Source organism: Oreochromis aureus, linkage group 9 (genome assembly GCF_013358895.1).
Source record: "Oreochromis aureus strain Israel breed Guangdong linkage group 9, ZZ_aureus, whole genome shotgun sequence".
Classification (NCBI taxonomy): domain Eukaryota; kingdom Metazoa; phylum Chordata; class Actinopteri; order Cichliformes; family Cichlidae; genus Oreochromis; species Oreochromis aureus.
Genome location: NC_052950.1, coordinates 5,643,244 through 5,668,862, shown reverse-complemented (window position 1 = coordinate 5,668,862; position 25,619 = coordinate 5,643,244). Strand labels below are relative to the sequence as shown.

At 40.3% G+C, this 25,619-nt stretch overlaps 1 protein-coding gene across 2 annotated transcripts; it reads right to left on the bottom strand.

Annotated features, from left to right (window-relative positions):
- Positions 1 to 890: 890 nt before the first annotated feature.
- On the bottom strand, positions 891 to 23,564 carry vopp1 (VOPP1 WW domain binding protein). 2 transcript variants are annotated; one of them, XM_039617856.1, is made up of 5 exons: positions 23,399 to 23,564; positions 13,899 to 13,957; positions 11,189 to 11,266; positions 8,105 to 8,238; positions 891 to 5,571 (listed from the first exon to the last, which is right to left on the bottom strand). In XM_039617856.1, the coding sequence occupies exons 1-5, from the start codon at positions 23,402 to 23,404 to the stop codon at positions 5,366 to 5,368; spliced, it is 483 nt and encodes a 160-aa protein (XP_039473790.1). In that variant the 5' UTR covers positions 23,405 to 23,564; the 3' UTR covers positions 891 to 5,365. The 2 variants fall into 2 exon arrangements, with proteins under 2 accessions (XP_039473790.1, XP_031606304.1); XM_031750444.2 differs by lacking the exon at positions 23,399 to 23,564 and adding an exon at positions 22,947 to 23,212.
- Positions 23,565 to 25,619: the final 2,055 nt, after the last annotated feature.

Here is a 25,619-nt window from a genome sequence, read left to right as displayed (position 1 = left end):
ATGATTTAGACCTCTGCTAATGCTCAAATGTAGAATCTGACACAACACAAAGATGTGTGTCACATGTGTTGGCAACCTTATAATACACTACTTATAAAGGCACCAGGAGAGTGGCCTACAGCTGAGAGCATTTCCTGTGGAGGGTAGGAAATGTAGGAAAAACCCTAGTGATTGCACAGTGGTTGCCTATCTTTTATATATACAGTTATGTGCAAAATAATAGCAGTTTAACATTACTAATGTGTTTAAGCACTGATTTTGGCAGAAATGATGATACAACATTGGAACAAACTCATGACTAGGTGTAGCAGAGTAATGGCCAACCAACAGACTTAACGCACATGACATGCATGCTGCTAATTGGGGATAATTGACTCATTTAATGAAAGGGATGTATTCAAATTAATAGCAGTGTGGACTTCAGTTAGGGAGGTCATTCAATCTGTGAAGAAATGGGTGTCAGTTATGGCCCTTATTTAAGAAAGGAAGGCAGCAGATGCTGTACCTGCTGGTTTTAGCCTTTGCTCAGTGAGTAAAATGGCTCGTTCTAGTTGCACTGAGGGAGAAAGAACTTTGATCAAAAAGTTGATTGGAAAAGGGAAAAATATTTAAAGAAGTGCTTCATTTCATTTTCAGTTCATACTGTAAATAATCCAGGAAGGAAAAACAGTTCATGTTTACATATGGGATTGAATGTGCACAGCTCCCAGTGCCTTTGTATATATGGAAATAAATGCTATTAGGAACATGGAATTTTTCATCTGTTGCTTTAAACACACTGCTATTATTTTGCACATAACTGTATATATTCTGTTATTGGAGTCATCACCTTCAGCGATGTCACTGTGGTATAACAAGAAAGTTTCAAAGAAACAGGTCAGTATGCCATCTCATTAGAAGTGACCTTTATTTACATATTTCACAATATACAATGTAAGTCTGAAAGCAGATGAAAAAGAGAAAAAGAGGTAAATGTGGGAGGAGAAAAGCAGGATCAAAATGCTTCACCTATTTCAGTATCTATTGCATAGTTTGAGATGATTGAACTGAATACCTTTCTAATATTGTGCTCTCTATTCCCAGCCCAACTGCTTGACACCAGAAACAACCCAGAGTCAATCTAAAACCTGTTGCTGGTTACCTGTGGGAGCCCAGCACTCAGACAAGAATCACACATGGCCTCTAACTTCACACAAGTGTGTGTGTGCACATTGCAGACGTTAACAGTGTGACAGCTCTCAGAAATCTCATGAAACAGTATTCACGATGCTGTCGTCGTGTTTGTTGTGCAAACATAAATCCAATGGCAGTATGGGCTCTGCTATTCAGCTGTACAAGTCTTTCATGTCTGCTGTCAACCCAGAAGGTATGGCATTGTTCTGTGTGATCAACACGCATGGTGTGAAATTAAAAATATAACTTATCTTAAAAGTATAAACAGTTATAATAAACTATACCCTAATTCAGTTCTTTTAAAAGCACCACCAACGGTTGAAATACAATATTGATGAAATGTTGATCTCAAGTCAGATTACACACACATGGTTTCTAATTTGCACAAACATACAATGCTTTATTCAAGTGATGAGTTGCTGGTTAACCATGTTTAATGTGTTTAAAAATGTATTTATGTGCAGATTTTTGACCAATTTCATAAACAGAGAGCAAGGACTGGTAATGCCTGTCTAGGGATCAAACCTTGCTACCTTATGCTGGTATCATTATCTAGGAGGGGGACGAAATATCAGCAGCTATGAGTACTTATTGTACTGCAGTAATTTTGTTCTCAGACCTGCCCCACTTCAGAAGCTAAAGAAAGATCCCACACTACAATTTTTATCAGTCATCACAAATAACAAAAGATCCACATTGTAAAAGTGAAAATGTAGCAGCACAATAAACACAGTAAAATCACAGTAATTCACTTTAGTTTCATGTCATATTTTTTCACCTGGTGGGCCACACACCCCACCAATGCGGTGTGTGGCCCACCACTGTTTGCAAACCATCACTGATCGTCATTGATTGATATTTATTATATTTTTGAGGACAATTTCCCATTATAAGTGCATTCACATTAAAGCAAGCAAGTCTTGTGGATCTGTGCCTCTCCTCGCTTTATTTGTAATTCCACATGCATGAACTTTCAAATTTTGTAGCAACTGTTATAATTTTGAGAAGCTGAATTGCTTGAATACTAGATCCAGTACCTGGTCCAAAATAGGCCACACCTCTTAACGTTTGAATTCAGGTGAAAGAACAGGTTGATCTAAAGAGCTCCCGAATTCAAGCATTGTACTGCAATGGGATGCCAGTGTAACAAGTCAGTTTGTGAAATGTCTTCCCTCTTAAAAATTCCACGAACAACTCTAACTCCTAGAATTCAGATTTTTTTCAGAATACTGAGTTTAAACTCAGAAGTATTTCCTCTCTTGGTGTGAATGCATGTTTAAATAGTGGTTTTTGTAAATTATTACATCATTCACCCTCTTACTGTCCAGAGTCAGAGTGACCGCTGCACTATTAGCCATCTTGTTTTTTGGTGCCAGTTATAGTGGCTCCATAGTAAAGTGGTTTACGCATCTGTCTGTCAAGCAAAAGTTTGATCCTGGGAGAAAATACACAAAACTCCTTGGGGCCCACCAAATCAAATGTGTGCCGCTACCTGAAACAACCTAAAGTAGATTACTGCAGTTTTTGCTGTGCTTGTGGGTTTCCTCCTTCTTCAGCAGTGAATGAGCTACAGCCTCAGTACATAATCTGCTGAGAGTACCTACAATACCAGAAAGGGAAAAAAATCACCTTTTCCAAATTTTCGTTATATTCAGCCATAATTACTCAGAGCATGTGTCAGAATATGTATACAGTGAGTCTGGAATATCATTAGCATACCGAACAGTGAATGGTTTGGCGAAAGGCAATAAGGAAAAGTTCTTATCCTTCTAAATGTACAATATGTCTTTGATGCCATCACAAATCATGAATTAGTGCTGTGACACTGTGTGTTAAACTGAACATGACTTTGGACAGATAATATTGTAGATCAAATCGTGATGCCCTGCTCAGTGCTGACACTGAGGGGCAAACCATATTATGCTCACAGACAGGTTCATGTGAACTAATGAGCATGTCCCAGTGTTCAAAACACTACTTAGAGCATCACTTGTTTTCTTTGTGTGCAGATTGTGATCAGCTGCCTTGTGCTGCTGCTGGCTTTGAGGTTTACTGACCATCGTGGTTTTAGCTCAATGCATTCTACAGCATATAATGTTGCATGGTTCCTGTACACTGTGCCACAATACTGCTAACGTCCCATTTTAGCGTGCACTTACTGTCACATACAACCTTTAAAAGAACATCACTCAGTGTGAAATAACCAGATAAAACACAGTGTCCAGATCCACTGCCTGATTAAAAAAATATAACACGAGCAGGGCATGCATGCTTCAACATGTAGGACTGATGGACATCCGGCAGCATTTAACTATTTAACACTCAGAGACAGCCTGAGATCTGCCCGCCACTCTCATGCAAACACGCTGAGCCAGTAAATGAATTAAAACCACGGCATCAATAATACATAATTCCATTTATCTTCATCATCAGGTACCAGAGGTTGTACAAGAATAAATCATTTGAACAAGCATCAAATCATATTTTACTGTGCATAAATATTGAAGAATTGCTAAATAATAATTTAGGTCCAAATATTTTATAAATCTGGAGCTCTAATTTTAGGGGTTTTAACAAAAATGTGCAAACGAAGGATTGATGCATGTTGCAGCGATGTTATGGAAAAATGAGCATCGTAGCAAAAAGCTTGTTAATGGAGGAAGGTCACATTTGCAGAGTATATGGTCCATTAACATCCTCAAATAAGATGAATGTAAGTGATGGTTTCCTAGATGTGCCCTGTGCTCTGCACACACAGTGACTCAGCAGGTCTGACACAGGATAGAAGAGCATCGCTGCTGCATCTCCGATGCTGCACCATCCGTCACACAGCCATGGAAAATGCTACCATCCACATACCGCATTCAGCAGTTCTGAACTGGCATATGTTGTTGCAGTGGTTATGTTAGGGTTCTGGTGTGCTGCTGTGTCTTCTGAATAAGTTTTTCTGTTTTCACTGATATACTGTTAAATCTGCCTTTGTGTTGTCTGACAACCTGACAGTCTGTAAGAAATCAGGCTAGACTGAATTTTACGATGATGGAAAAGACATCACTGCTGTCCCACAGAGACACATAGTACCATCATTTACTTTAAACTGTGATGAAACAGTTTTAATTGCCTGACAAAGAAAGGCCAATAAATGTAGTCAAAACAACAGAACCCAGAATGATGTAAAACTGAATGCATACCGACCGCAACCAAGCTTGACTTTCGACTTCAACAAAAGCACAGAGGAGCAGTCAAATACAAAAAAGAACCTTGTGTGTTCTTGTGTCAGTGGGACTGCAGGCTAAGGTATACATGTTAACTTAATTATGTACTACAAGCCATGTTGGTGAGTAATGCAAAATTAATGTAGCATGACAAATGATGTGATGCATGACTTTTTTGAGTGAGTACACAAACACTGTTCCCAAAACAACAGTAGATGTTCCTGTTCTTACATGTGCTGCCTCTCAGGCACAGACATTTACCCAAAGAGCTAATCGTGCCACATGTCAGTGAAACTCAGAGAAGTGACACGCCCTCTCGTTTGTCCTTGCACTAAGAATCGACATCTGACGCTGATGAAAAGAGCGAGAACATAAATTGTGTTGAGGCGAAACTGTCACTGCTTTCAGGAAAATGAGCCACCATGACTGGGAAAAACATCTGTAACATAAAATGGATCGTGATCTCATCGTTATGTAAAGAGCTGTTGCACTAAAAAGCTGGCTACACAAGGCATTTTCTAACTGACCTTTTTATAATTATGGAGCTCGCTGTCAGTATTTTCAGTTTTCCTAATAGAAGAAGAATCTTAGAAGCACTTTTAAAAATCAAAATGTTGAATGCACATGGCAGTTTCTTTTTCTGAGGGAGATACTGAATTAAACCTCTGCCTTACTCCGTCCATCCTCACTTATCGTCAGCTCAAAAAGCTGGTACATACATGGGGATCCAGAAAAAGGAGGCCTCACAGATGAATCTGTTTGTGTGTAGTGTGAGCTAGAAAGGAAATGGTGAATGAGTGACTGGTTACTGTGCTTTTTCAGTCTTTTCCACATGGGAGAAGAGTGTGTGTTTTCCAGTTTTTACATCAAAAAAACGCTGTCCACTGGCACGTGCCCCTGTGTGTCTAAACATCCTGATGATTCAGCCTCAGTGCCACATTCCCTTATTTCATTTCATCCTCGAGTCCTTGTAGACATCACTTCTTGTCGCTGTTTTTAAATATTTGTTCGTAGGGCGGTGGAGGATGGTTGCAGTACGATGGAGGTGGCGGATAGGAACCCATCATCATATGGGTGGAGCCAGGCTGTGGCGGGTACGGCGGGTGTGTCATGGCAACCCCTGGGTCGCCTCCTGCCAATCCGTTCACCCCGAAGCCCTGCATGCTCCCTGGCTGCTGGGAAACTGCAGGAAAAGAGAAATAAAAAAATGATTCAAATGCTTTTCCTTTAAAATCTCAAGTTTAAAAATAAGCTGTTACGACAGCATTCACATGAGCAATTTCATTCTGGTATTCATATGTTAAATATCCAAAACCTTTTTCACATTTACTATAAACAATAGAGCTCTGCTTCAGCCATCAAAGAACACAGTGCATCTATCCATGCCCCATAATCATGATAAGAAAGTGAAAACAAAATTGAAATTCTTGAAAATTTGTTAAAAATCAAAACTAAAATATAACAGGTACAAGTACATAAACTGGTCTCATGTTTATAGTAAAAAAATCTTCAGTGTTATTGTTATTCCTAAAACTCTCTGATAATCAGTAAGGACAGACTGCCAGTACCACTGAATACCACTTTATTACTCACTGAGCAGAAATCCTCTCCATCGATCGTTTCTTCACTACCACAGTTACATCACTGATTCCTTATTTATCTTTCTGCCTTCAACCCAAAGCCTTAAACAAGCAGGGTGTCAGAGAAGATTAGAACAAGCAGGCTGAGATGCTGACTTTACTTTGGAGTTCATCAGAGAGAAAAACGAGTAAAAACATCCTCCTCCGGGTCACCTTTTCAGAGAGTTTGACGCTGTGCTATTATTGGAACGTTCCACTTAATTTTCTGCTTGGTTGACTGACACAAAGTAAAATTCCATCCATGTAAAATTATGACAAGAGTTTTAACAGCTGCTCTGCTCTCACCCAAAGTCTCATGTCTGAACTAAAGGATGCTGGGAGGACATAATGTTGAGCATAATGAACAGACTTAGAAAAGTTTATCTACTGAGGAGACATAAATGGGACACGCCAGGGTTTGTTTCTGCAGTGGTTGGATTTGATGGACCAAAGTGATTTCATGGAGTGTTCCAGGAGAAATCTCCTTTCGATCACAGCATGATCCCTTAGAGATAGGGTGAGGAGTTCAGCCATCTGGGAGGGGCTCAGAGTAGAGCCACTGCTCCTCCACATCGAAAGGAGCCAGTTGAGGTGATTTGGGCATCTGACAAGGATGTCTCCTGGGTGAGGTGTTCCGGGCATGTGCCACCGGGAGGAGGCCCCGGAGCAGACCCAGGACACGCTGGAGAGATTATATCTCTCAGCTGGTCTGGGAACGCCTTGGTGTTCCACCGGACAAGCTGGAGGAGGTGGCTGGGGAGAGGGAGGTCCGGACTTCTCTGCTTAGGCTGCTGCCCCCTCGACCCAGTCCCGGATAAGCGGAAGAAGATGGATGCGATTGATCTTCTTTTGATGTAAATGAGACCAAAAAGATGCTTCAAAGAAATGCGTAAGAGGCCAGCTACCATGCATCCAGCAACCCAGCAAGCATCTATCCTTGAACAGCATGCCAATGTGGTGAAGGAGTGAGTACAAGTACCTGGACGCCCACTGGAAGACCAGCGCAGACTACATACAAGAAGGAGATCAGCAGACTTTATTTGCTATGGAAGCTGAGGTACTTCAACATGTGCAGTAAAATGCTGGAGATTTTCTATCAGTCCGTTGTGGCTGTCGTGTCTACTTTGCTGTGGCGGGGAGCAGCATCACAGCTGGCAGCACCCATAGACTGAATGAACTAATCAGGAAGGCTGTAAATGGTGGTGAGGAGGGCAAAACCGTTAGCTTGGACAATCTTGACCACCCACACGGCACATTTTCTAACAGAGTGATTCTGGTCCGCTCCCATAAGGACAGATATCAGAAACGTTCCTCCACTGTGCAGCACATCAGTGTTAACATTTTATTTCTACTTTGCTTTGTTGATTTTTAAAATTTTTCACATACAAATGATTTTCTCTATATGTTGTTATTATTATTTTATTAATAATGATAATAATAATAATAACATACTAACTGACTGGAAAAGCATTTGAGATGATGTGTGATATCTGCCTGAATAGTTTTTAAAAAGGAAACCATGTTTGTGCCTGTTTGTCTCTTATGCAAAGATTCAGTTCTTAGGGTGCCTGTCATATCCACTTCCCTCATTTCGGACTATAAAGTATACTTCAGCAGTCCAGATGGCCTTTATATACACATTTTAAAGTATGCATTTTTAAATGATTTTATTATTATACTTTTTAGGGCTCATAGAGTGATACAGTTTGTATTTTCACTATAAGGATTGGTGTTTAAAATACACTCCAGCTGACAGCATAAGTACATGTTAGTCAAACCACTGCGTTCATAAACAGAGCCACACGGCTCCCGAACTTTAATAAAAGAAACGTATGCAGAATGTTTGAGTTAAGTGTGCTGGTCCTCAAAACATGGGCCTTGTACTTTGGAGTAAGTTTGATGCAACCATGTCTTCTTTTTCTGACTTCACTTTCTTGCACTGGCATCCACAAAGCTAGTGTTCAACTCAACGGTTTTCCATGGTAAACACAAATCTCACACCCTTTTAATTTTTCTTTTTATTTAATATGAAGTTTTACTGCATCTTAGTTTGTCACTTTTACCCACATTTGTGCACCTGTCTACAGCCTACTGTACCTGGTGTGGTAACAGGGTGCCTAGTGAAGGAGACGTTGAAGGCTGGCTCGTCTCTCAAAGGAGATGGGTACATCCTTCTGCGAATGAAGAAGCCTGCACCACAGCAGAACAACACTCCCATCATCAGCAGTACCCTGAGAAGAAAAAACAAAACATATCACTGTAAATACAGGAGTTCTGGCTAAAATCAGTATGATGACGTTATGTGGCAAACTATCCAGCTAGCATGTCAACACTGACATGACTTTTCTACCAAAAAATGTTATTAAGCATGAAAGCTACATTTGCTGTTTTCTAGGACTGAAAGACATCTCTGATGTTATGAATATATTGTCGGTTCCATTTATTCACTTTCTGCTGCTTATCCAGGTTCAGGTTGGAGGCTGGAGTCTGAGTAGACAAGCCCAGCCACCCCAGCCACCTCTTGCAGCTCATCCGGGGGGACATTGAGTTGTTAACTGCGGTGATTTAGCTGATCGTGGAGATTAGGACCCACGAGCAGACTCACAGACTCCCACGGGCAGACAAGGTTAAACAGAAGACAAGCCCTTTAATAAAGGCCGATATAAGGATACAAAAGAACTCCAAAATACAAAGGAAACAGTAACTTCACTAACAGAAATCTATAATGAAAAAAACAATAGAGACACTAGCAAACAGATATTCGGAAGCTAGGAGACACAGAATATTTAAATAACCACTAAAGGTCCAAAATCATAGAGACACTAGGAAAAACGACCCAGGTCCGTGACAGCTTGCTAGGTCTGCCCTGAGGTCTACTCTTGGCAGGACAGTCCCAGAAACACCTTGCCTAAGAGACATCTGTCTAACACTCAGCTTTCTCTTCACCATAACAGATTGGTATTCCCCCGGATCATTTGTCAATCTCCAGTTCCACTCTTCCCAAACTTGTGAACAAGACCCTGAGATACTTAAACTCCTCCACTTGGGAGCAGTAATTCATTCCAGACTGGAGACCCCGCCCTTGTCTGGCTGAGAACCTTAGTTTTAGATGTGGAGGTGCTGATTCTAATTTCCACCCCTTTACACTCGGCAGTGAACCGCAGCGCAAGCTTCTTGTCACCACCTGATGAAGCCAACACAATCACATCATCTGTGAAAAGCAAAGATGAAATCCAAAGGCTCCGCCAGGTCTATAAAACTATAAATAGAGTCAGTGACATAGGGCAGCTCTGGTGTACAAGTGGCCCATAACAACACCCCAGACATCCCATACTCCCTCAGCACCACCCCACAGGATAGTCCACAAAACACAGGAAGACTGGTTGGGCAAACTCCCACACACCCTCAAATATCCTTGAGCTGGTCCAGTCCTCCTGACTCCTACGTTCAACTAACTCATGGACTTTCCTCTCCTGTATCCTGGTACAGACCAGGGAGGCTGAGAAGTGTGACTCCACCCCAGTCTGCCAACCCAGAGGTGCTGAGACTTGTCAGCCAAAATAAAGCCACAACACCCAAAGCCTCAAGGAACTAAGGGAGAACCACCTCCCCCCCAGGGTGCCTGCCACTAAGCAGTTTTTAACTACGTTAGTGACCTCACCCCCAGTGACAGGCAAGTCATCCCCCTCATCCCCAGTCTCTGCTTCCATTACAGAAGCTGTGGCAGTGGGATTAAGGAGATCCTCAAAGTGGACTCTCTACACCCGACAGAGTGATCCCGAAAGTGCGGCTGGTCCTTTTTCTGTTTGCTTTGCTTTTGCTGGGCCTCCCAACTCTGTTACTTATGTTCGTTCTTTATAAGTAAAATGGTAAATGGCCTGTATTTGTATAGCACTTTACTTAGTCCCTAAGGACTCCAAAGCGCTTTACACTACATTCAGTCATTCACCCATTCACACACACATTCACACACTGGTGATGGCAAGCTACATAGTAGCCACAGCTGCCCTGGGGCGCACTGACAGAGTAATCACACTTTCATGAATAAAGGTTTGTTCAACGAGAACAGCATTTTGGCATCTTGTGTGTTAGGTCCTTTTGAGCCATGAATTTAGGAATTGTAACTATTATCACTGTGGACATTAAGGGGGTCATAATGTAAACATTTATCATGTTGTATTTAATAAGAAAACCCCATAAATTTGTCATTAAAACTGAGGAAACTGATCCTATGAACTAAGAGCTGTTTTATAATAGCCAGAATTTTTTACCAACTGGAAAGTCTCTTAGCATCCACCAATCACTTAGGGGTAGAGTTAATAGATGGAAGTCTAAACAGCTTGCCAGCAATCAGGCGGATGTTAAGAAGTCAAATTTCAGAATGGGAAGCTATTTTTATCCTTTATTTAAAAAATTATTTCTTTCTCTTAAAATGTTTTTAGCGAGACCTTTGGTCTTTTCTCATTTTCAAAAACCTTGGAGCTAAACATATCTTTGCAAAGCAGTTGCTGGAACATTATGCTAACAGAATAGCCACTGAAATGGTTGCTGAATGAGAGCAACATACAGTATATTTCAATTCAATTCAATTCAATTTTATTTATATAGCGCCAAATCACAACAAAAGTCGCCTCAAGGCGCTTTATATTGTACAGTAGATAGCACAATAATAAATACAGAGAAAAACCCAAATATATTTGTACACATAAGTGGTGTTTATATGTACAAAAGTTAAAAACAGACTTTTTTTTACCAGTGTAGAAGAAATTACTCTAACACTGATGAGTACCTGCTGAATTTTGCTTGATAATTAAATAACTACACAGTCTACTGTAGTCTGTAAATGACACAAACCCAGTGTGAAGTTCTACCCACTGTGCTCAATAAAAGCAGAGCACACAATATGATGCTAAAAACAAATTACAGCCTCTTGTTTTGCCTGTAATTCAGTCAGCCCTATGTCGAATGTGTGCGCCAGAAGTCACCACTGAAAAAAAGCTCAGTCCACATATGCTGCACATTCAGTGTAACCACAGGGTAAAGCTCTTTAGTGTAGCTACACCTGCTAAACAAAATGGTAAAAATGTGCACAAGTTTATGATTGTGTTATTTGTTTGTTTGGTCTTTGCTCGTTTTCCCAGCTGTGCACATATAGTAAACCCAACCCACACAGTAACTCACCAGAAGTACCATAGTCTTTGGATGGACAGGGCTCTCACACAGCAGCGAGTCCCACAGCAGTCCTCGTAGGAACGGCATCTGCAGCAAAAAGTCACACAGCAATGAGTCAGCAATAGCATGGAGCAGTTAGCCTCTGTTACTGTTTTATTGTTTAGCTACTTGGGGGTGGTGGAGTTTCTGTTGAGGTGCAGGCGCCACAGCAGTGGTAAGAGAAATACTGGGAGATGATAGAAGATTACAATACACAGTGTTTGAGCCATTTTCTTTCAGACCACAAACAAACCTTTAACTAGTGTGCCTGGCACTAGGCAGAGACTACTGAACAACAGTGAGAGTACAACTGTATTATTGTTATCGTTTTAAGAATATTATCCCATTCCTTCTTTTCTGCAACTGCAAGAAGCTTTGCAACCCACCTCTTTCTTTCTTGCTGTATCTGACCTCAAATATATATCTGCTGTCATCTGTTCCAGGATTTTACTGCAGCTCTCCCAGACTCTGGCTTTCCATGGAAGGGTGAGAAGAAGAACTTTACATTTCATTTATGCCCTCGGTAGAGTGTAGAACCATGCCACCAAATATAAATTACTACAGATGGAAATATCATTCTTAATTTATTATTAACTTCCAGTGAATTTTATTTATATAGCAACAGATTACTACAACACTTGCCTCAACTGTTAGGTAAAGACCTTACAATAATACAAAAACCCAAGAATCCAGTGACCTCCTATGAGCAAGCACTTGGTGACAGGAAGAAGAGATCGCTCCGATACAGCATGTTTCTAATTTCAGAGATATTGGGCAAATGCAAAAAAAGAAGTCCTGCATAGGACTGTATTTTCTGTATTCTGTTCTTGACTGCACAGATTCAGTATTTTGGCGTCATGGACAACAACTCGAGTTATAAGATAAATACGATTTAGCCATCTCAAATTCTTTCTTCTCAACAGGTGAGTGAGTCCATAGTTTTCAGTGTGACACTGGTGGAGCCCATCAGCAAAGTACACTGATTTCCATCAGCATCTTAATTAGTTAAAGAAAGTCTCCTCTTACGGACAGATTTCACCTCTCTGAAATCAATAATTCATTCAGACTTAGGAACCAAGCAGCTGCTTTCAAGGGTAAAAGCTCTGCAAGTACAGAATGAAGTTGATGATGGATGGAATGTCTTCCTATTTATAGTAATGGTTTTGTGTTGAACGTGTGTTTTTAAGCTTATTGTCTTCAGTAATTAGGAATTAAGAGAAACTCCATACAACTCCAGAGAAAAAACATCTCTGCCAGATATTTTAGTTGTTCAACTGCAGGACAGTTAAAAACTGTTTTTACCTCAGTGTACTGCAGAACTGAGGAAAAACAGTCCTTCCACACACAGTAAATTACATTAGTCTATATGTACAGTAGCATACTTTTTTTTTTATTGCAGTACAGAGAGTCTCACTATAGTTCCCTGACATTTCCTCCACTATAATTTGCAATACACCCAGGTGTATTTTTCCATTAAACACACTTTCTGCTTGGTAAACAAAATTTAAAGAAGTTTCCTTTTAACTGCCAACCCCAGCAGCCTGGGAGCCAAACAGGCAGGACAGAGGCCAACTGTGATTGATCAGTCTGTGCAGAGCAGCAGGAAACTGGCATTAATGCAGCTGGAAAAAAACAAGTTTGTGTGTGTGTCTGTATCTGTGTGTGTGTGTCTGTGTGTGTGTGATAGATGACTATGGACAATCAGCATGACTTCTCATGCTGGGATCTCCCATTCCCAGCCCTTCTGGCCCTAATCAATGTCTGCAGATGCTGCAAAGCATGCAGCAAGCAGAGTGTTTGCGTCACGCCAGATACAGTTGATGCCAGTTTCTGTCACACTCCTTGTGTGTAGGTAGCATAATATTTATACTCTCTATGCAAGGCACAAAACATTTTACATAAAAAAAGTGTTTTAGCATCACTAGTTACAAAAATACTAATTCCATCACATTAAAATATTCTAATTATTATTATTATTGTTGACACGTCACTTATCATTCTGTTAGGTTTGAGGGATATTACAGTTTCCACAAAGATTTAAGAGATGTGAACAGGAAACATAACATTAGGATAAAATCTGTAGGCCAGAGCCGGTCTAAGAGAGGCAGTTCATTTACAATTAATCCCACTGTATAGAAATTAGTGGCTGTTAAATGATGACAGTACATCATTAAACATCATAAGATAGCATTCAATGAACAGAAATTAATGGAGTGAACAGCCCAGGTAATAAATGATTGCAAAACTGCAGCGAGGTGCTCAGGCTGCAAGCACAGCCACTGCAGCTGTTACTGCTTCTCAGCTGAATAGTCAAATCGCTTGGATTTCCACAGTTTTTAGAACATCAGCAAGAAGTAGTCACCACATGCCACGCCTCTGCCGCATGCTTCTCCATGCATGCCATGACTTGTGATGTAAAAGCGGAGTTTTAGTTTTGAAGTCCTAATTGTCAAATATTTTCCCAAAGTCATTGTCATTAGTTCTTTCATTTTTTTCTGCTTATAAAAACAGTAATGCATGAGAAACTCATTTTAGGGTAACACGTTTAATCTACTAACATGTTTTAATCTCATTCTTTTACAAACATCTCAGACCTCCAAAGCATTTATACATGAAAAAGATCGTTAGTGACCACAGTGGTGGACATCCGAGGGTTGAGTTCATTGGTTTAAAAACTTACATGAAGTAGATAGGGTATCCACCTTCGAAATACCAGCAGTACTTTTTCGCCTCTACACACTGTAAAAGAGAAAAAGGTGATGATTAAAAACTCGCAACTCTTTCCAACTCACAAAATGAAGCTCAGTTAGCAGCAGCAGCTCTTGCCTCAAAATGGTTCTCAGTTTTTCAAATGGTCTTAAACTTTTGATCGGGAGTGTATTATGTGTGGTGTCGAGCAGGGGGGTAATTAATGTTACCTGAGCAGTACAAAGAAGTTTGCAGCTGGGACAGTCCAGCCAATAGCTGACAAATGAGGGCTTAGTAAAATAAAAAATAAAAATAAATAAAATAAAAAGGTAATAAAATGATTTATAATAAACTCCATTTACTACAAAGTAAAATGGGTTCTAGTATACAGATTCACAAAATGACTGGTGCTTTACTCATGGAATATTCCATTCTCATGCCAGGGTAAAGCTTCTTACCTCTAGAAAAGATCCAGTGTGTTCATGGACTCATTTCCTGGTCTTCCCATGAGAATAAAACCATTTTAAATTGCATTGGAAAGAGAGAGCCTCGGAGGGTTTTAAAAAAATATCTTTAGCCTTTGTGTATCCCTTTCAAAGAAAACCTCAAATAGAGTCCAGGAAACTGCTTCTCAAAAACAGAAAGTCACTCTGTGTATACACATTGTGGATGAAAGAGGCAGAGACATTTTCACTGACTAAAAACCTGAAACACGGGCACCAGTTTGGCTCACTGGGATGAGCGGGTGGCAACGTGCCGTTTGGCTGAGATCGTTCGGACCCGAACCCGGGCCTCCGCAGCCCTTTGCTGCGTGTGTGCCCCCTCCCTCGGCTTTCCTGTCACACATCACTGCATCTATCCAATAAAGCCGAAAAAAAATATTTAAAAACCCCTGAAACACTGCTGAAACCATCCTGAAACCATTGCTGTCTTTAAAAAGTAACTTAGCTCGCTGTAAAACAAGATGCGTCTTTCTATGAGTCTAATATTGAGTCTCTCCTCCTCCCTCCAACACATCAATTAACATCACCTCAGTTAAGTTCTATTCTCTTTCATTTATTAATTTCTATATACAAACAAAAATTCCCCTCTCGCCCCTGCAGGCAGTCTATCCTTCAAGCTCAGGTCCTCTATCAGAGGCCTGGGAGCTTGAGGGTCCTTTTCAGTATCTTAGCTGTTCCTAGGACTGTGCTCTTCCGGACAGAGATCTCAGATGTTGTTCCTGGGATCTGCTGGAGCCACTCGCTTCTCCTGTTCCTTCTTCCTGATTTGCTGTCATTGGGTATCACTACGTCATATATAGTGCATAAAAATTGCCAACCCTCTCCTGAATCAATAACTGTAGAGTTCCAAACCTTCATTGGCTTTAAAATCACCACAAAAACTGTGGACCAGAAGCTTCATAGCACGAGTTTCTATCGCTGAGCAGCTCTCGTCAGTGCAATCTGTAGCTTCTCAGTACTTTTGTTCATACAGTGTATGGCTTACATCTGGAATACCCCAGGAATACTCCATCTAAAGCTTCTCTTTATTGGCTAACTGATAAATCCAAATTCAAATTTAAAGTTCTTCTCCTCACATATGAGCTCTTGAATAATCAGGCCCCGTTCTTATCTTGCATCCTCATAGTACCATATCACCTGAATAGAGCAGTTCACTCTTAGACTGCAGCCATTCTTGTCAGTCCTAAGGTATTTAAAAGTAGAATGGGACACACAGCCTTCACCTTTCAAGCTCCTTTTATGTGGAACCAGCTCCCAGTTTAGCTTGTGAGACAGACACCCTCTCTGATGACGCACTGAATGTTTCTTCTCCACTCACTCATCTCACCACAGATGGCTCCCTCTTCCTGAGCCTGTTTTTTCTAGAGGTTTCTTCCTGTTAAAAGGGATTTCTTCCTTCCCACTGTCGCCAAAATGCTTGCTCATAGGGCGTCATATGAGTGTTGTTTTTTTTCTGTATTCTCTGTATTATTGTAGGGTTCTTACCTTACAATATAAAGCGCCTTGAGGCAATTGTTGTTGTGATTTGGTGTTATATAAATAAAATTAACTTGACTTGAATTGAACTGAACTAAGTTGAGCCTGGTTGTATATTTGCCAACTCAACAAGAGTTCATGTACCTCAATCAGACATGCTGTAATTTTGGGCCACATCTGGTCCAGAAAACAAATAAAATGAGTCATGTTAAGCCCAGCTCATGGCTTTTTGGACAGACTACACTTATCGTAACATAATTCTCAGTTATAGTTGGATTTTTACCTTACATTATAAAGCGCATAGAGGCCAGAACCTGGTTTAAAAGTTTATGACCACCGTTACATCTTGTTTTATATGGTTTGATTTTGTTAAACTGAAAGCCTGTCCAGTTTGTTACGTTTAATTTTAGCCAATAAAATGTTCAATTTATGTTTAACCAGTTTGTTTTCAGTGTTATTAGAGTTCATTAGAAGTCCTGACTTGAGCTAACTCCTTGTAAAGTAAATGTTATTCTGGATAATAATATAAATTTGAGGTGTATTTACCAAGGATCGGAATAATATAACTTAAGGTTACTTGTACTTAATTTTATCTGTAAAACTACAGTAAAAAGTTACCATTGATGTGCTAATGTTGACATTATCACGGTATAAATGATAAAATAAGAAGGGTCACCAAAGATTCATCTCCTGAATGAATATTTCTGTTAAACAAAGAAAGTGTTGAACATGTCTGAAAGAACACGATTGATTTGGCTCAAGTACCATCCATTTATATGTCTCCTCTCTATCACTATGTCCAATTTTCTGGCTGGTCCTGTTCTCAATTCTACTAAAGCAGATCCTGTGAAGAGCTCAGGCTTTTATACGAGCACTCTTGATCCTCTCTTTCAAACCTCCTCCAAATCTATTAGTTTTTGGTCTCTTATCTCACATTCATCTAGACAACATAAGCCTTTATGACTCAGTAAGCAATGTCAGTCACCTCTGGCATGAGGGATATGAGTGTGAAATAACAGAACTATTTCACTGTTATATCCTGTACATTGGAAGAAACAGGAGAAAACTACAGTACAATTTATGACATTATCAATCTGAAAGTGTATTTAAGATATTGCTGGAAAAGGAAATGCGTAATTTCACAATTTTTAACTTTATTGCCATCCATTCACCTGTATTTGGACCTAATTCTCATCCTGTCTTCAACCCTCTGCCAGCCATGAATACAATCCAGCTCTGTTCATTGTCTTTCTCTAATTAGAGCTGGTTGGAAAAGCTGACAGTGGAGAAAAGAGTCCCTCTGTGCTACCACAGGACAAAAATGACCATTACGCAACCAGAGGATGTGTTTTCTTGCTTTAAAAGCAGCTCAGATGGCTTTTGGATTGAGGACACCGGGAGGAATGAATAGTTCAAATGGTTGTATGCTGCACTGAAAGCTTTTAGAAGCAGCGAAAGTGTTCGGAATGATCAGGAAGGGAAGAGCTCTGCAACAGTCGGACATCCGAGAACACCACTTTGCTCCAACACAGAGCCATCAATCTCATTTGAATTTTGCTCACTTGGACTGTGTTGAAAAAAATTCCTAATAAGACATAAAGCAAGAAAAATTTTCTTCCAGTACTGATATGAAAATAGCCGCAGAGAGCTTATGAATGTTGTTGTAATGGTCATACTTGTCTTCAGTTTTTCAACTCTTTTCATTAAATCTAATATTTTGTTCCATCTCTTCTAATCCTGTATGTCCTAGGTCATGGTCCAGACCCAGACTTCTTTGTGGAACCAGACCTTTTACTAGGTTTTGATGAATCTAAATTTCTATATTACTCTGCACAACTTTTCCTGTATTTACGGTAGTCAGTGTATGTACACAGGATACTACGTCATGCTTGTCAGCCATCCAATGCATTTATTCAGAGGACATGGGAAAGCAGAAAACTTCACAAGGACACGAGATATTGAAGTCCAATGAAGTCAGGGAAACAGGAAGATTAAAGCTGAGACGGTTTCCATGTGAAATGTATTTAAAGAAAAAGAAAATTTCAAACTTCACCTTTTCCAGCGCCACTTCGCATTGGGGTCCACATATCATTCACCGCATGACACACTTGAGGACTTTTATTGTTTTGGTCTGTACTAAGCTCTTTGCATCCATCTCCATCATATACCCAAAACTATAAGGAGCAATCATTTCTACACTCACTAACCACTTTATTAGGCACACCAGTTGAACTGTTCCCTAATCCAGTGCACCCAACCAATATGAAACTCAACATGTCAACAAATTTGGAGCAACTGAGTGATGCTATCATGTCATATAAAGTAAAATCTCTGAGGAATCTTTTAAAATCTATGCTATGAAGCCAATTCTAAAGACAAAAGAGGGGGTCCAACTAACTACTATTAAAGTGTGCCTAAAAGTGTCTGGTGAATGTATGTGAAAAATTCACATTTAGCAAACCTGGGGTTGAATTACTTATCTTTGTTAGTTTATTGTGAACAACTAGCAACAATCAGAACGTTAAGTCTAGGATCTGGTTGCAGTCCTATTACATCAATCAACAGTATTGATCCCACGGATGTTTCCTTTAACTGTGCCAGTTCAAAATTAATATTTGCAGAACCTGGTACCACCCATTTGGTTGTTCCCAAATCCCAAATTCCAACAACTGCTCATACCTAACACCTGTTTAACTTCTTCTTTATGTTTATGTCAATAAAGGCCGTGAAGCCCATTCAAATCTGAACATCATACAACAATAGAAGTCACAATTAGTTTCTAAGCATTTCCTGAATATAGAAGAAAGGTGAAATTACCATGTGTCACACAACTGAGCGGCAGTGCCTTCACATTGTTATTATAGCCACAGATACATCCTTTTCTGATCAACATGTGGTCTCTTTCTCATACAACCTTGGAAATTTGCCTATTAATTGAAAAACTAGATGGGCAGAGATATGGTGACACAAACGGAATTGTCAGTTTTTTGTTAAAGACGATGCTTATGTCGCCCCACCAAATAAAACTGAGGTATGAGTAAACACATGGCCAAAGAAGTTAAGCTATGAGCCATAATGAGAATTTGGAGAATTTTTGCATCCATAAACTTTTGAGTTTGGCAAGAAATTACAGTATGTTAGCTTCTACAATTATTTGTACGACTTGCAATATTGTTGGTGGTTTACAAGGGCAACATGAGGAAACTTTTACAGTCCAAATACTCTATATAGACTAATATAGTGTATTTAGAGCTTGAGGTTTTCCCAGCAATCCACAAAACAAACTCAACTCAATGCAAGAAGGTTTTTTTAATCCATTAGGTAATACTGAGCTTAACTACAGGAGTATGAAAAGAAAAAAAGTGATGATTAGTCACCAGGCTTTTGCTTACTTATTATTACCCTGCTGCTGTAGTTCTTAAAAAGCTAACAGTCTCAGGGGGATGTTTTTGCTGTATCTAACCAGCAGTTTACCTGATGGCAACACAGTAACAGTAATAATAATTTGAAGTACTGTGGACAGATTATTCTACTGCAAGCAAATCACAGCAATATCAATCAAAGGGTGGCAGATGGCCCCGCCCCTCCCTGAGCCTGGTTCTGCTGGAGGTTTCTTCCTGTTAAAAGGGAGTTTTTCCTTCCCGCTGTCGCCAAAGTGCTTGCCCATAGAGGGTCATATGATTGTTGGGTTTTTCTCTGTATGTATTATTGTAGGGTCTATCTTACAATATAAAATGCCTTGAGGCAACTGTTGTGATTTGGCGCTGTATAAATGAAAACTGAATTGAATAGAAAAAGAAAATTGAACTGAATAACACTGTTTCATTATTATTGGGGTGTGAGGTTGGGTGATATTTTCCTTCATACTGACATGAAGCACTTTTTGAGCATCAGTCCCCACCTCACCCACCCCTCTCCTTCAAGTATTATCAAAATGCTACAGAACACACAGAACTTCCAAGTTACACAGTCAGTAACTACCAACCTGATGAGAAAACCCAGACTCGGGACAACAAATAAAATATGTAATAATACTGGAAACCCATAATATATTAATTTTAATAGAAAAAACAACATTCAAAGTGAGCTTTCAGATTTAAGAATATGCCCCCAAACCCCACCCTGTTAGCATTTAAGGAGACAACAGCACTTATCAATTAACCTCAAAGACAAACTGTAGCTTCTATTCTATTGCTCTATTGTCTCTAAGTATCATGCCAAAAGTTTTAAGCCAGATGAACCATACAAAACACCAACCTCTTTATAGTTTACCCTGAGGCCACTATCAAAATGACTACAATTTACATTTTTCAGTTGTTTGTCATGTATAGTACTGCATGTGATATTATTGAAAACCTCAGTCATAGGACTTTGAGAAGCTCCGCGTTTTTAATTAATTAACTCAGCATTTGGCTTGCTGCTGTTTTAATGCCAACTTAACATTTGTACTACACTGACAACACGGTGTAGTGGCTGGAACACTCACTTCAGAGTAAGAGGGTTCTGGGGCTGGATCACTTGGTTAGCTGAGGCCTGCCTGTGTGTACACTGAGGTCTCTCTTCCTGTCTTGGTTTCTAAACTAAATTCATTAGTGATTCTAAACTGGCAATTAGTGTAATTCATTTACATAGAAAGAGCTTCCTGTAAAGTCAGAAATGTGAGCTTTGCCAGACTTCAAGTACTTCCATGAAAGGGCATGCATTGAAATAATGAATCTTTCTCCACAAATATGCAAACCAGAAGATGGAGCATGTTTAGGAAGAATGGGGTCTTTGCCCATAATGGAGTCAGTTCAGAGATGGAGGAATGTCACATACCCCATTGTATTGTTGGATGGTGTCCTCACGTTTGGTGTCAAGAATACAACGGGTTCAGTTCCCACAAAGTGTTTTAGAGTACTATGCAATGCCCCTCCAGAAATTTTAAGTCTAGCCATGATTTGACGATTGCCGCAATCACAATCAAATTTCTGAAGACCTGTTTTCCATTGTCAGTAAGTAATGTCCTCTTGAAACTTAAGGCAATATATGACAACTAGACAGGAAAACTGAGCAGTTAATTTGCTTGAACAAGCCTCTGATGTGTCAACTAAACAAGACCATTTTCCACTAATCAGCTTTAGTCTGACTGTTTATTCATCTTGATATAGTCAGTTAATGGTACATTAAAATCAGTTTGGTACTGGCACTGCTATAATTCAATTTTCAATTCAGTTCACTTCAATTTTATTTATATAGCACCAAATCAAAACAGCAGTCGCCTCCATGTGCTTATAGTTCACCTGGCTGAGCAGGCTGGGTGTGAGCCTGCCATGGAGCATATTCGGTGCGTCATACCCTTCACTCCGTCCTTTCTATCAAAGTAAAAAATTTTAAAAAGTCATAATAAAGAACCAGTTAGAACTGGTTTGACTGCCAAAGCACCACTATAATGTTAATCAACAGTCCCTGATAATTGTAAATCTAATTTATTTCAGGCTTCATAGCTCATACAGAAAGTTTAAACCTTCTAAGAGCGCTGATCACACAAAAAAGAAAAGAAAACCTGAAGTAGCCACCATGACATGAGTGAGGCCCCACAGGCCACAATGAGAGAATGAATTAGTTTCCACTTTAAGGACATTTTAATATCTCTTCAGGTGAATTTACACTTCAGGTGTAAAACACAGACACTGTATGAGTCTGTGTTTTACTAGTGTTCTCAAGCCCAGCAAACAGTGAAACAGTGACTTCTCCTAATCTGCTTTCATCTAACAGAAAGCCAATAAGATCACAGGATTCATTAGTTGCTGCCTCTGTTGCAAAACAGTGTTCAAACCCACTTACAGTACTTTTAAGATATATAGCTTACTGCTGTCTAATATTTATTTTATAAATATTTCCCAATGCTGCCATTTCCGGTTCCCAATGTCAAACAAACACTGGCATCACTGAGAGCTAAAAACAGCCCAATTTCTAGAACTTAGCAGGAAGTTAGCTTGCTTGTTTCCATTTTCAGGGATTTCTTAAGAACCAAAATGTTACAGCTCTGCTATCACTTTGTACATAAGTGAAGAAAACTAAACAGCACCACTGTTTGTAGGGTTATTATTACCCGAAGAAGCATGTCCCAGGGTCTAATGCATGCTTTCTGTGAGACAACGGCATTATAAGTGACACTAAACATCTAAGCTGTCAGAACTCGTCCTCAAAGCGGACACTGCAGTAGCAGCACAAGGTCTGAGGGCTTGACTCCATCTAGGCAGCCTGCTTGAATTCAAAATGAATGTGTGCTCACTACATCTGCTGAATGAAATAAAATAGTAATGATGAGGGTTAATATTACATGAATAGACAGGAGTGTCAGCAATGCAAGGCTGATAGAAAGAGTGAGCTACATTCAGAGGCTGTAAAATTAAACTAGAGCTCGTTTTCACCTCTTTTTAAATGATCCTTATATCCCCAAAAAGTGCAGAAGGGTACATCAGAGGATATCAAAGGAAAAGACCAACACTACAAAAAGAAATATGAATATGACTGCGTGTACACTGATTCAGACTGCTGCCGTGTGTCCTACAGGCCCAGTAACCTACTGAGGAGTTATAGGGGTCTGAGCACAAAGACAAAGGATGGCAGAATCACAGGTAGCTCACCCACTCAAACAATCCGATGTGCACATGTGGGGGTAAAAGCCATATTACTGTTCTACACTCTTCTATTCTGCACGAACACAATCCCACTGGCTTTGCCTTTTTTTGACATTTCTGATTTTGTTGCTATATCCCAGCTTAACGTTGCGCTTTTTCAGATATTCGAGCTTCTCTCGTTGTGCCGTTCATGAAGTTGACAAAGAGTGCCGCACATACAGCGGAGGTCCTTTCTCACTGAGCCGGGGTATGCCGGGTTCTGTTAGGTCTGATCTGTCGGCACTAACGTATCGGAACTACATCACAGTCAGCCCCGGCACAACAACAAGGCACGAGCGAAAGCCTTATAAAGGTACGGCCAGCGGCGTCACCCAGAACCCGTGCCTGTCCGTCACAGCTCTATTAATACCACAGTAATACCGGAGGACACCTCACCTCTACAAATAGCCACAATGTCAGGGCTGCATCGAGCAGTGGATGTCTCATATCTCCGTCGGTAGGAGAGTGGGAGCAAAGCTCCGCTTGTGGACAGGAGGAGACCGTGGAGGGGTTGCTCCGTTATCTCTATGTCGGTTTCATCCCGCTGGCGGACACAGACAACAGATCCAGCCGGTTTGACAGGACAGATGAAGGCAACCCGGGCGACGGTCAAACAGACCAAAAACGGAGATTAAATGGCATGATGGGAAGCTGCAATAGCCTGTGATGTTGGTTTATTCCACGCCCCTTTCCCAGCCCCCCACCCCCTACTCTGCCCTACAAACACACACACACGCACACAGTTTCCTCATTTCATAGGACATTACACTTCCCCGTAGAATAGAGGAACAATGGCTATGACTTCATATCCAACACATGTACAGTACAGTGCAAAAGCTTCGACTCACCTTCATTTCTTTATACTTTACTAGAGAAATAGATGCAGTAATCTAAAACGTGCAAATGTACATCAAAAGCCTGAACTCGCTTAAGCAAGCTTTCTGGTGATTTCTTGAAGCAGGAACAGTTCTCCAGGCTTCTTGAAGAACAGTTCTTTGGACGTTAGCAGTCTTGTTTTCTGTTCTCTGTCGAGATGATCCCACACTTCTTACACAATGTTTAGGGCAGTGCATGAATGATGGTGTTCACTTGTGTGTCTTTCACTTCACCGGCAGTGTGTTTAGGATCACCGTCATGATGAAAAACAAAGCCTGTTTTCCTGAAGGTATTACATGGAGGATCGACATCTTTTCTTGAGCTAACTAAAGGCGTTTCACCAGGGGCGGATCTAGAGAAATTTTCTTAGGGTGGCATGAGGGTGGCAGAGAAACCAAATGGGGTGGCAAAATTAAAGATAAACCTGCAGGCCTGACAACAGGAGGTGTATCACTCCGCTGGTTTTCTACTTAGTGACAGTGTTTACACTGCAATGTGCCTTTGTGTTCATTAGTGCCCTCACTGACACACAAAACAAAACGACTACACAACAGAACAACTACACAAGACAACACAACACACTAAGTATACACTCCACACTAAACGTCACAAATCTCCCACATCTAAACTCCCTCTCTCTCTCTCTCGCTCTATCTCGCTGCCGTTACCGTCACTCCCAAAACTTTCCCTCTTCCTAAACAACCAAATCCTACGTGTTGACTTTTTAAAAATTCGACATGGTACATTTTCGATAGGAAAGAGGTGGCTTTTTTTCCTTTCTTTACTGTTTTCGCGCTGTCCTTAGAAAACGCTTAAAACACACACACACAAAAACGTGACGACAGTATTTAGAAAAAAGCGTGGCTTATATATATAATCATAACCCTGGATTTACCGGCCTGTAATTAAAATGTATATACTTTGAAGTGCGAACTTTCAATCTGGGCTGAAACAGAGACTCAGCGTGGCTGCAGCTTGTTGCTATGTCAGCTTAACATAGTCATGTGATTTGGAGGTGCAGCATGCCCGTGGACCACAGAGAGTTAATAACACTCACTTTGCTTCCATTTCCAGAGTGTAACATCCAACCACCTGTGTAAAATCCGAAATTCCCATGGTGTTGTTCAAAATGTGCTCTGGCACAATCATAAGCATGGCTTGCTACTGAAAACAAGAAAAAAGCCGGTCCTGCTATGGGCTGAACCATTTGTTAATGGTGGAGGGGGGTAACACTATTCAATATATTCAGTTTTAGCATTTATATTCACTGTTGACTGTAACTACGCTCGAACTGTTAATGCTATTTTAATAAACAACACTGTCATATGCAAAACTGGGGCGGCACTTGGGGTGGCAAGGGATCATTTTAGGGTGGCACTTGCCACCCCATGCCACCCTTCTAGATCCGCCCCTGCGTTTCACAAGGTTCCATTTTGGGACCTATTTGATTTTCAGAAAAGGGTGGTTGCGACTCCGGGTTAGGGATGTTACTGCCCCAGGTGGAGAAGTTCAAGTATCTCAGGGTGCCGTTTACTAGTGAGGGTTGAATGGAACATGAGATTGACAGATGGACTGGGACGGTGTCCACAGTCATGCAAGTACTGTACTGATCTGTTGTAGTGAGGAGAAAGCTGAGCATAAAAGCAAAGTTGTAAATTTACTGCTCACACTTGTACAGTGGGACAGGGTTAAACAGAATCAGATCAGATCAGGCCCAGATCCTATTCAGTTCATTTCCATCTGGATCTGATTTTGGATCCATTCACAGTGGCTTTTTTTGTCCCCCACAATCTGCATCTGTATTCAAAATTGCTAATTTTTTCAAAATTATACTGAAATACCTCACTATTAGTTGACCAACATATAAATTGCTTACATATTTCTTATTACATGTTTCCCTTAACTGATTAAACTTTCAAAAAAGACTTGGAAAGTTACCCTGCATTTCTAATTTAAATATGAAACAGGTAGTACTCTAACGTAACTCAATAAACATCTGCTCTTGCTGTAAGAGAGCCATCATCAATCAGTGAAGGCTTGTTTTCAGTCCCACAGAAAAAACTTGTCTGTAAACAATGTAACAAAAGGTATTCTGAGACATCTAATATACCACTGTGGTTCATTTGTGAAGTCAAGATTTTTTTCTTACTTGAAGGCAAACTTCAGTGGTAACAGAATTCCTAACAAGGTCAG

What these genes read in the sequence shown, in the direction of transcription:
- vopp1 (XM_031750444.2), bottom strand. Translation starts at nt 22,997, where the DNA reads ATGAGACATCCACTGCTCGATGCAGCCCTGACATTGTGGCTATTTGTA. An exon ending in GGATACCCTATCTACTTCAT is followed by an intron (nt 11,267 to 13,898) that starts GTAAGTTTTTAA and finishes TTTTTGCTGCAG; the next exon opens with ATGCCGTTCCTACGAGGACT. An exon ending in GCACCCTGTTACCACACCAG is followed by an intron (nt 5,572 to 8,104) that starts GTACAGTAGGCT and finishes CTTTTCCTGCAG; the next exon opens with TTTCCCAGCAGCCAGGGAGC.